Here is an 11,669-nt window from a genome sequence, read left to right as displayed (position 1 = left end):
TGGTTGCTTGTATGCAGAAATCACAGTTGTCAACATCTGTGCTGTTTTGCTGTAGGCAGTAGTGTGTGACAAGAAGCCTACAATTATCAATTTAGTGAACGTAATTAATTGTAACAGTTCCCCTTTCTTCTTCCCTTGACACTTGGGTTATGGAGTTCTCCTATGCTATGTGCCGGTGTAATACCTCTGAGCCACAGCACTGTTGCGTTTAGCAAAGCTCATGGCAACAGGCTTTGGCCAACCTCAGAGCTACGTAGATGATGAGAAGATATCCGATGATAGGAGAGAAAATGAACAAGCTCCAAGGTAAGTGTTGTTTTTTCCTTCTAGTCAGCACGCCATCGCTAAATCTTCCATGCTGTGACTTTTATCGTGACAGTGATGATCCCTTAACCTCACACCTTTAGCACAGCACTTTCTGTGGAGATTCCCACCAGTGACAAAGTATTAGTGCCGCTTTTCTGCCTGTTTCTTTTTTGTCTGTATTTTCCAGAATGTGGGTATTTCTTTCATTGCCCACAAACACTGCCCAGTGCAGGAGGAGGCAGGGACAAGAGTCAGGAGCAAGGGCAGAATAGTTTCTCTGTTAGTGAATGGAATGCCGGTGTTTTCTGCATATGGACTTGCCATAGTGCTTCTTACAAGGCCTAACAGTGGGATGAAATGTGCCCTGAAGCAGGTGTGCTTGCAGGAAGGCAAAAGAGAATTGCAAATAACGCTAAGGGGGGCCAGTAAGATGATCAGAGGGCTGGAGTACCTTTCCTGTGAGGACAGGTTGAGGGAACTGGGCTTGTTGTGCTTGGAGAAGAGAAGGTTCCAGGGAAACCTCGCTGTGGCCTTCTAGTATTTGAAAGGAGCATATAAACAGGCAGGGGAATGGCTGTTTACAAGGGTGGATAGTGATAGGACAAGGGGGAATGGTTTTAAAGTTATATGGGGACGTTTAGGTTGGATATTAGGTTGATGTTTTTCACACAGAGGGTGGTGACACACTGGAACAGGTTGCCCATGGAGGTTGTGGATGCTCCATCCCTGGAGGCATTCCAGGCCAGGCTGGATGTGGCTCTGGGCAGCCTGGTCTGCTGGTTGGAGACCCTGCACACTGTGGTCCTTTTCAACCCAGGCTATTCTATGAGTCTATGGCTGTTTTTAACACCAAAATGCAACTTGGCTTGTAATTGTTTCTAAAATGATCTGGTTCGTCCTGTTTGGAATGTGATATTTCTACAGCAGAAGGATGCAGAAGTGAAAAGGCTCAAAACGCTACTGAAGGAAATTGCCAAATGTCAGGACAACCTCGAGGAAGCAAATGAATCCATAAGAAAACCATCGAGATGAATTATTTCCTATGGCCAGACCGCGGGGGGGCAACGAGGCGGCCGCCACCCACCCCCCATCTCCGTCCCCTTCATCCAACATGAAGGGGGTGATGACGGCGGGGGGCCGAGCCCCTTCTCACACCAACTGGCTTTCGGGTCCCACTCCCAGCGTTTCCCACATGGCGTCGAACATGCGGCGTCGCCTGGAGGCATCCCAAGGTGGGGGGAGGGTCGCAATTGAGCCGCTACGGGTAAAGTAAGGGGGGGCAAAGAGGAGTTGGAGACACCCCCCACCACCAGGGGCCTTAGGAGCTGAATAGGGCATTGACCGGGAGGAGTGGGGGGTGGGGGGGAAACCGGGAGGGGCGCAGGGTGAGCCTTAATTCTGCTCCCCCCGACTCCAACCGCACTGATCAGCCCTGAGCCCCCCCCCCCACCTGCAGCAGCACCGGCAGGATGTGGAGGCGATGAGGAGGGGTCGCGTTGTCGGGCTCCAAACGGAGGCAAAGCCGTTACTCCCCTCCGGGGCTCCCCATCGTGCCAAAGCCCTCCCGTAACCCCCCCAGGCTCCGGGCAGCCAAACGCCGCAGGTAGCGGCTGCACGCTTTGGGCCGGGGGGGGCCGGGCGCCCGAGCCAATACTCTCAGGTATCCCCGCAGCCCCCCTTCGTTTTGGGTGGTGGGGGGGGGGCGCCCACGGGGGTACACGAGCAGCAGCAGCAGCAGCTCCACCTGTAGGGGGGGGACACACAGCCCTCCGTGGAGACACAGCTGACACGTCCCCACTCCTCTGAGGACACCACCCCCCCCCCCTTCCCGGGATCGCCTTCCTCCGGCTCTGTAGGCCGTAGGAACCAAAGCAAGGGCGGAACAACAGTGAAGCGGATCGCGTTTCCCAGGGGACTCATTTCCGCAGAGCACGCGTTCCCTCCGGGGGAGCGGGTTACGGCACGGACCCATTAGGGATAATGGGGGGAAGGGGGAGTGGAGACCGGAGAGGCCTGACCTGGTTGCGTGGGGCGGAGGGGGGGGAACGGCAGAGGGAGTGGAAGAGGTTTGTGGGCTGAGGGCCGCCAACAGCCGCCCCCAAGGCTCCAGCATGGTTTAAGGGGGTATTTTGGAGCTAAGGGGTGGATTTGAGATCCATAGGGTGGGTTTAAGGGGATATTTGGGGGCTGAGGGGTGGATTTGGGGTCCATAGGGTGGGTTTGGGGGGTATCTGGGGGTTATGGGGTGGCCTTTGGGGGTTTTAAGGTGGGCTTGGGGGGTGTTTGGGGGCTGTGGGGTGGGATTAGGGTGCAGTGGGGTGGGTTTGGGGTCTATATTGTAGGTTTAAGGGAGTATTTGGGGGCTGAGGGGTGGATTTTGGGGCCATAGGGTGGGTTTGGGGGGTATCTGGGGGTTATGGGGTGGACTTTGGGGGTTTTAAGGTGGGCTTGGTGTTGTATTAGGCGAAATCGGACCCTCGGGATGTAACGTGATAGGCCCTCCCCTGCTGGGTCATGCATATGTAAAAAAGGTAAGGATGAAACTGGATACCTATATAAGGGACCCTCACATTCCAATAAACACCATTTTACAGCTCACCATAATGGTGTAACAAACAGCTGTGACTTGGTCGGGGCCGTCGATACACATTCACAAAGGGACTTGACTTTCCAGGTTACCAGATCGAGGTAACAAATGGTGCCCCGTGTGAGGAAAAGTCCTGGAGGTGAGTGTGCGACGGCTAAAACCGCGCTGACGGACGCGGTATCCACGGTTCGAGCCCGTGGAAGCACTCTCGGTGGGGTGCAAAGGGGAATGCAGCGCTGCGCCTATCCTACGGCCGATAGTTCGTAGAAGACCAGGAAGACTTCAGGTCTCTGGGTAAATGTATTCCGTCATTAGAGTAGTATTGCAACTTTGTAAAACCTACTATGGTAGGAAAGATACGCCTTCTAAGAAGGACATTGCGGCCGTCATTAGTTGTCTTGAAAAGGAGAGGGAGCTTTCCTCTCCTCGGGTGATTTTGGATCACAATAAGTGGGACTCTTTAACTTTTTCGCTCTTTGAGCGCGCAATGAATGAGCAAAAAGCTTCTGAGCTCAAAACGTGGGCATTGGTGCTACGGGCATTGAAAGCGGCTCGGAAAGAGGGGAAGACTGAAACTCAGGTTGGGACGGCGGAATGTGGGTCGGGAAGCCTTTTCTCTTGCAGATCCGAAGATTTGAAAGACAAAGACAAGGTGGCGCGAGCCATCCCGACCGCACCCATCACTCCGGCTGAACAACGAGCAGATGGCCCCGTCCAGCAGCATTCCACACATTCCACATCCTTATCTCTTGACCCGCAGAAGCCTTCCTCTGAGGCCCCATATCGGTATCCAAAGCAACCGGTATCTTCTGCACTCCTTCGCCCATCCTTGGGGGTGGGGAAGGGGAGTGAGCAGGGGCGGGAGGATGGGTCCTTTCCTCGAGATGGGATGGGTTGTGGGTGTGGCTCCGCCCCGGGGGGCGGGGTGGATAGGACTAACCAAGATGGAAGCCAATCCGCATCAGCGGGGGCGGAGGCAGAGGCGTTCCTAATCATCATAACCCTTCCCCAAGAGGGTGGGCTACTGGTCCAGCTCTACCTGGGGGGAGGGAGAGGGGAGAACAAGAGCGACCAAGTCTCGGATTGGTCAAAGATAAGGGAGGCATTCCTTTTTATTGTTAATTGGGGGCCCGGTCAGGGGGCCCCGGGCTCGAGTGGAGTCTCTGAAGCTGGAACAAGTCCAGCTGATGAGAGAGCCACTGCAGCCCGAGTTGGAGTCGGTTAAACTCCTGCTGACAACTTGGAGGAGAGGAAGAATGCTTAGGATAAACTGTATTGATTATTGTCACTGTCGTTGTGATTGTTAAATGTTTATGGTATATGAAAGTATAAATGCAAATGGTATATGGAACTGTTAATGTTATAGGGATGTGTAAACATGAATGCTATATGGAAGTGGAATTATTAATGTTACATGGAAGTGTAATTGAGGGTTCGAGTAGTGGAATTGTGAAAAACAAAAAAAACAGGAAAAAGGTTACAGAAGAACAGTGAGTTAAAATATTGAATGTGATCTGCTCTAGCCAGAGAAGTTTAAGTGCCAGCAAGAGAACGCAAACCCCCGCGCTGCCCCTCCTCACTGCTTACCCCCCCCCGCCCCTCGGCTCCGCCGCTTGTGAAAGTAAACAAATCGTTACTTCTGAATGGGGACAAAAGCAAAGCATTCTGAGTGCTCGTGCCCCTGGTTCAGTGTTAATCACTTCCCCTTCTGGGATCCGTATTACAGACAAAGTTTTCTCCCTCTTTGTCTGCAGTGCTGTTTAACCTCTGAAGATCTCTTGCTAGTCGGAGCAAGAATGCCTTCATTTTCTCCCAATAATATACACATTTAGGGAACTAGGGTAGGGACTTGGACAAATTTGTTGATGGAGCTTGGAAATTGTATGGAGGGGGAATTGTGGTGGTGGAGTTGGATGGAACGGTGGCAGCCGTACTAGAGCAGGTCCTGAAGATCCCAGGATGAGTTTTGCCCGTAGTGGGCTGAATGCAACGTGCACACAGCAGTGCAAAGATATTTGTTTTCTGACAGTTTCAGGTGCATCTCACTCTATACTGCATCAAGAATTACTATACTACCCATAGATGATTTTTGTAACTATAGTAGGAGTAGGTCAACAAGAAAAAGCTTACCAATTAAAAGAAAAAGAAAAAAGAAGAGAGCTAAGGGTGAAGCAAGTAACAATAGAAATAAGTGACTATAGCTATTAATAACTTTTCTGAGTAGTTTGTATTGTAGAGAGATCTAATATAGTGGTTTGTTATCTTTTAAGAACAGGTGTTTCATCTGGGCTCTGTATCATGCACTGGCCATGCATATATGGAGTACATGTGAAAAAAAAAAAAAAAAAAAAAACCTGCACAGGAGAGAATCTGTGATGGGTGAGAAAGGCAAAATGCACTTTGAAGCAGGGGACGCCCTGCAGGCACTGCCTATCGCATCCATCACTACTGTGTTCCTTTTCTCTCCTTTTGGTGGTTTGCCACCTCATAGTTATCGATAAGTAATAATACATTAGCTTAGAAATTTTCATTTATAGAATTGTCTAAAATGAATGCTTGAATGAGTGTGTATATGTCAATTCAAAAAATTATGACGTTACATGTAATCTTCTGTTTAGTGTATTATCAGTGAAGGTTTTGATTGAGTGATGGTTATGTTAACATTTAAGTCCCCTGCAGCTCAGCGACACTGGGCCACTGCCATCATGGTCCTTGGTGTGCTGCGACACATCAAGACAGACAATGGCTCGTGCTTCATCTCAAGATCTACTTAAAGAGCATTGGGGAATATCTCATTCAACAGGCATCCCTGGGAATTCCCAGGGACAAGCAATTGTGGAGAGGGCCAACCGCCTCCTGAAGGATAAGATACGTGTCCTTGGGGAGGGGGAGGGTCACAGAGGTAGGATCCCAATAGCCCAACAGGCAGAAGTATTGGCCCGAGCACTTTATGCAATCAATCATTTTGAACGAAGAGGTTATGCCACAGTAAAGGACAGAGAATCGGGAAAAATTTTATGGATCCCATCGAGAAAAGTAAAACCTGATGCAGTGATCACCCAAAAGGGCGGTCTGGGAGAAACAGAAAACTAATCGAATGCTGAGTACTTTTCTTTCAGGCATGCTGTTTTACAGAAAGGAGCTGCAATAGATTTCCTGCTGCTGGCTCAAGAGGCACAGGTGCAAGGACTTTGAATGAGAAAATGGAGTTCCAGCAGATATATGAGAAGCTTTGAGCAGAAGGATGAACTGTATAATATAGCCCAAGATGCCTTGAAAATACTAACTAAAGAAGCACTAACATTATTACACACTGCACCACATACCTCTGCATGTTTACGTCACTTTTTAAATAACTCACCACAAAAATTTATATAAGTACTAACACTTTTATATATTAGGTTTAGGATCGGCGCTTGCGTTGTAACGGGGCATGGTTTTGTTAAGCATGGGGAGAGGGAGATGTTGTATTAGGCGAAATCGGACCCTCGGGATGTAACGTGATAGGCCCTCCCCTGCTGGGTCATGCATATGTAAAAAAGGTAAGGATGAAACTGGATACCTATATAAGGGACCCTCACATTCCAATAAACACCATTTTACAGCTCACCATAATGGTGTAACAAACAGCTGTGACTTGGTCGGGGCCGTCGATACACATTCACAAAGGGACTTGACTTTCCAGGTTACCAGATCGAGGTAACAGCTTGGGGGAGTGTTTGGGGGCTGTGGGGTGGGATTAGGGTGCAGTGGGGTGGGTTTGGGGTCTATAGGGTGGGTTGGCGGAGGTATTTGGAGTCAGTGGGGGCACTCTAAGACCCCAGTTTAATGGGGGGGCGGGGGGGTCTCTTTGGAACCAAATTGGGTTGAAGGGGAAGGGGCGTGGGGGGCAATCTTTATGCCTACGGCGCCCCCTAGTGGTCACCCACAGCCACGACAGGGGAACTTTGTGTCCTTCCGTGCAGGGGGGCAGAGCTTAGGGGCGGGCCCATATGAGTGTATATGGCCCGGCCCCCTCCCATCATCAGCGCTTCCTGCCCCGGGGCTGCGCCGCACCCAACGCTGCGTTCCGGGTTTCTATATAAAGGGTGTGTGTGTGTGTGTTATTAATGAGTATATATTGAAGGGGGGGGGGGTGGGCTTTATTTTGGGGAGTTGGTAAGGGAGGAGAGGGCAGTGAGCGGCGTGACGCAGTGCAACAGCAATCCTTGCTGCTCTCTCTGCTTGTTTGCTCACAGGCATGTTTTCATGCTGCATGAAGGCTTTCTAAAGCTGTTAGCAGGGTCACTTGGGATAGGAGGAGGGGAAACAGTTTCAGGCAGAAAGAGGGAAGATTGGCTTTGGATGGGAGGAAGAAGGATTTGGCTGGAGGGTGGTGAGGCACTGGGATGTCTTGCCCAGAGAGGTGGTGGGTGCCCAGACAGGCTTTCAAGGCCAGGCTGGACCAGGCTCAGAGCAACCTCATCTGGAGGTAGGTGTCCCTGTTCCCCGCAGGGCGGTGGGACCGGGTGCCCTTTTGGGGTTCCTTCCTGCTCCAATTGTTCCATGATTCTCTCATACAAAGGCGGCCACCGCATCCCAGACGGCAACTCGCTCTGGAGATTAAAATAAAAGCAGGTCACACTCTGCATCTGCTGCTTCCTGGCACCCCTCCCACTGCTGGGCAGGATGGAGGTGGCAGATGGAAAGTGCCATTTCCATCCCAAGACTGGCTGCAGCACCGCTCCCTTGGTGGCTGTGGGCACGTGTACCTTCAGTGTCACTGCATGTCTGTCCAGAGGCAGTTCCCACCCTGGGGCCGTTCTTGCTCATCCTGGGTTGCTCCTTGTTGGTGCCAGCCATGCTGGAGCTCATCCTTCAGATGTGTCTGCTCTGTACCAGATGCTCCTTCAGGATGCAGGACCCTCATCTGTGCTCTGCCTTCAACCCCCCTCCTGGGTGGCCGTGACTCCAACCCCAATGGCTTCTTTATAGGTCAACGTGGGATCCCAGACTCCAACCCCAATGGCTTCCAAGGCCAACATGGGCTCCCATCATGGCCTGGTGAGACACGGCAACAGCTGAACGCAGAGCTCACGAGGTACGAAGGGGAACTGAAGGCTGTGATGAAGAAGCTGAAGGAGGAATATGGCGACGTCGTGACCTTAAAGGGCTGAAGCTATGAGGAAAAGATGAGGAGGAACCGGGGGGAGATGCTCTACAGGCTGCAGCAGGGCAGGAGAGCTGCTGCCATGGGGGGCATCAAGCAGCCAAAGGTGGGAAGGTGCTGAGGTGGAGTTTGGAAGCCCCACGGCTTAATTTGGGGTCTGGTTTTGGGTTCATTTTGCATCATTTTGGGCCTGTTTATTTAGGGTTTGGATTTTGGGTTCATTTTTAGGCCCACAATGTGTCAGTTCTGTGCATTGAGGCTGAAGGGGGAAGTGGGGGGTTGGGGATGGGATGGAGGGGTTAATTGGTTCCTATAAATGGAAGGGAAGGATTTGGGGCCATCAATGAAGGGGTTCGTTGGTTCCTATAAATGGAAGGGATGGATTTGGGGTGGTGGATGAAGGTTCATTGGTGATGGGTTTGGGGTCATGGGTGGAGGTACATTGGAGATGGATTTGGGGCTGTGGATAAAGGGGTTCATTGGTTCCTCTAAATGGAGGGATGAATTTGGGGCTGTGAATAAAGGTTCATTGGAGATGGATCTGGGGCCATGGATGTATCAGAGTATCACAGTCTCATGCGGGTTGGAAGGGACCTTAGAGATCATCGAGTCCAACCCCCAGGATTTGAGCCTCCTGTGTAGCAGAGCGGCACTTCTACCACTTGCGACACAGGGGGGATTTGAACCCGGGCCTCTGGTGTTGCAAAGTGGCGTCCTTAACCACTGTGCCACCGGAGGCACACAATGTAGCTTCATTGGTTCCTAGAAATGGAAGGGGGGGATTTGGGGCCGTGGATGGAGGGGTTGATTGGTGATGGATTTGGGGATGGGGGCAGGGGAAGGGATTCATGATGTGGCTGCAGCTTTCTATAATGCATCATTTGGAGCCTTTTGAATGCTCTCTACTACCTGATCAACAACACCACCAGGCAGTACAGCTTTGTGGCATCTCCTTTAAAAAAAGGGGCTTTGGAAGCTGATCTATGACCAGTCCTATAAGCTGTGGCCATGGTGAAGCCAAGGAAATCAAGACAGGAATGTGACACGCCAATGAGTTCTGTTCCCTTTATTGCAGCACTGGGTGCGTGGGGATCACTGCAGCGACTACCCATTGATAGGCATAGCCTATACATGGTCATTAATCCCAATGACATGGGCAGAGATTCCAAGCATTAATGAACATCTCTGGTGGTGGTGGGATGAAGGCTAATAGCCATTCTCACTATAAATGCCCAACTCTCTAAGGGGGGGTGCCCAAACTGGTTCCTGTTGATGCTACGTCCAGCTGAGGCATCTGTTCTGCCATCTTATCTTCAACACCAGCACATCTGCAATCTTATTTTCAACAGCAGCACATCTGTCCAATCTTCCCTTGAAAGCAAACTCTGAGGCCCACTCCCAGTTCTGTTCCTGAGCTGACATTTACTCCAGCGCCTTTGTCCTTCAGGTTGGATCTGCTTAAGTTGTGCATGATTCACAACCCTAACTCTGACCCAAACGCCATCCCAAACCCTAAACCAAAACCGAACCCTAATCCAAGGCCGAAGCCTAACCCAAACCCAACCCTACCCTAATCCAGTGCCAAAGCCTAACCATAAACCAACACAGACACAAACCCAAACTCAACATAGACACAAACCCAAACCCCAAACCTAAAACCAACTGTACCCCTAACCCAAACCCAGCATAGATACAAACGCAAACCACAAATCTAAAACAAACCCTACCCCAAACTGAAACCCCAAAACCAACATAGACACAAACCCAAACCCCAAAGCTAAACCCAACCCTACCCTGAACCCTAATCCAAATCTAAAACCAACCCTACCCTGAAGCCAAATCCAAATCGAAAACCAACCCTACCCCAAACCCCAAACCTAAAACCTAAAAGCAAGCCTACCCCAAACCCAACATAGACACAAACCCAAATCCCAAACCTAAAACCAACCCTACCCTGAACCCTAATCCAAATCTAAAACCAACCCTGCCCCAAACCCAAATCCAAATCTAAAACCAACCCTACCCCAAACCAAAAACCCAAACCCAAAACCAACCCTACCCCAAACCCAAACCCCAAACGTAAAACCAACCATATCCCAAACCCAAACCCCAAACCTAAAACCAACCCTGCCCCAAACGCAAACCCCAAAGCTAAAACCACAGCTACCCCAAACTGAACACAGACACAAACCCAAACCCCAAACCTAAAACCAACCCTACCCCAAACCCAACATTGACACAAACCCAAACCCCAAACCTAAAACCAACCTTACCCTGAACCCTAATCCAAATCTAAAACCAACCCTACCCCAAGCCCAAACCCCAAACCTAAAAGCAACCCTACCCCAAACCCAACATAGACACAAACCCAAACCCCAAAGCTAAAAGCAGCCCTACCCCAAACTGAACACAGACACAAACCCAAACCCCAAACCTAAAACCAATCCTATCCCAAACCGAACATAGACACAAACCCTAATCCAAATCTAAAACCAACCCTACCCCAAACCCAAACCCCAAACCTAAAACCAACCCTACCCCAAACCCAACCCAAAACCAACCCTACACCAAACCCAAACCCCAAACCTAAAACCAACCCTGCCCCAAATGCAAACCCCAAAGCTAAAACCACAGCTACCCCAAACTGAACACAGACACAAACCCAAACCCCAAACCTAAAACCAACCCTACCCCAAACCCAACCCAAAACCAACCCTACCCCAAACCCAAACCCCAAACCTAAAACCAACCCTATCCCAAACGCAAACCCCAAACCTAAAACCAACCCTGCCCCAAACCCAAACCCCAAACCTAAACCCAATATAGACACAAAACCAAACCCCAAAGCTAAAACCAACCCTACCCCAAACCCAAACCCCAAACCTAAAACCAACCCTACTCCAAACCCAAACCAAAACCAACCCTACCCCAAACCCAAACCCCAAACCTAAAACCAACCCTACCCTGAACCCAAACCCCAAACCTAAAACCAATCCTATCCCAAACCCAAACCCCAAACCTAAAACCAACCCTGCCCCAAACCCAAACCCCAAAGCTAAAACCACAGCTACCCCAAACCCAAACCCCAAACCTAAACCCAACATAGACACAAAACCAAACTCCAAAGCTAAAACCAACCCTACCCCAAACCCAATCCTCAAACCCAAACCCAACATAGACACAAACCCACTGTGACCTTCAAGGACCCTCCTGTGCTGGTGTGTCACAATGACACTCTGACCTCATAGAAGCAACCCAGGGTGGGGCAGGGGCAGTGGGGCAGCACGGAACCCACCGGCCCCATTCTGCAATTGGTTCAGGTCCTGCAAGGAGCTGTGTGAGCGGTGCAGCAATGCGGGCCCAATTTGCCAGCAGAACATTAACAGCGCTGCAGTGTCTGAAGCTGCTGCAGGAGCAGAAGCAGGTGAGCAATGAATGGACGAGCAGCATTGGGTTGAGCTGCAGCTGGATGGAGGGCAACCTGCACAAGGCATGGCAGCACTGGGTTGAGCTGCAACTGGAGGGCACCCTGCACATAGCATGGCAGCATTGGGTTGAGCTGCTGCTGGATGTGTCATGTCACTCACATATACAAGAAGGGGAGCAGGGAGGACCCGGGGAACTACA

At 50.8% G+C, this 11,669-nt stretch overlaps 1 protein-coding gene and 1 long non-coding RNA gene across 2 annotated transcripts; both read left to right on the top strand.

Moving 5' to 3' along the window:
* The first annotated feature begins 2,762 nt into the window (after positions 1-2,762).
* LOC146758265 (uncharacterized) lies at positions 2,763-6,508 on the top strand. The gene is made up of 2 exons (XM_085517420.1): positions 2,763-2,837; positions 2,981-6,508. The coding sequence occupies exon 2, from the start codon at positions 3,192-3,194 to the stop codon at positions 4,116-4,118; it is 927 nt and encodes a 308-aa protein (XP_085373546.1). The 5' UTR covers positions 2,763-2,837; positions 2,981-3,191; the 3' UTR covers positions 4,119-6,508.
* Positions 6,509-6,771: 263 nt separating this feature from the next.
* LOC146758264 (uncharacterized) lies at positions 6,772-8,582 on the top strand. Its single transcript, XR_014934953.1, has 2 exons — positions 6,772-6,981; positions 7,868-8,582. It is a non-coding gene; the product is annotated as an uncharacterized LOC146758264 (long non-coding RNA).
* Positions 8,583-11,669: the final 3,087 nt, after the last annotated feature.

This window comes from Coturnix japonica, chromosome 16, assembly GCF_054131305.1.
Source record: "Coturnix japonica strain WE chromosome 16, WE-NBRP24, whole genome shotgun sequence".
NCBI classification, from domain to species: domain Eukaryota; kingdom Metazoa; phylum Chordata; class Aves; order Galliformes; family Phasianidae; genus Coturnix; species Coturnix japonica.
Note: the sequence above shows the minus strand (reverse complement) of the source record. Positions and strands in the feature narration are given on the sequence as shown.

What these genes read in the sequence shown, in the direction of transcription:
- LOC146758265 (XM_085517420.1), top strand. Translation starts at nt 3,192, where the DNA reads ATGTATTCCGTCATTAGAGTAGTATTGCAACTTTGTAAAACCTACTAT.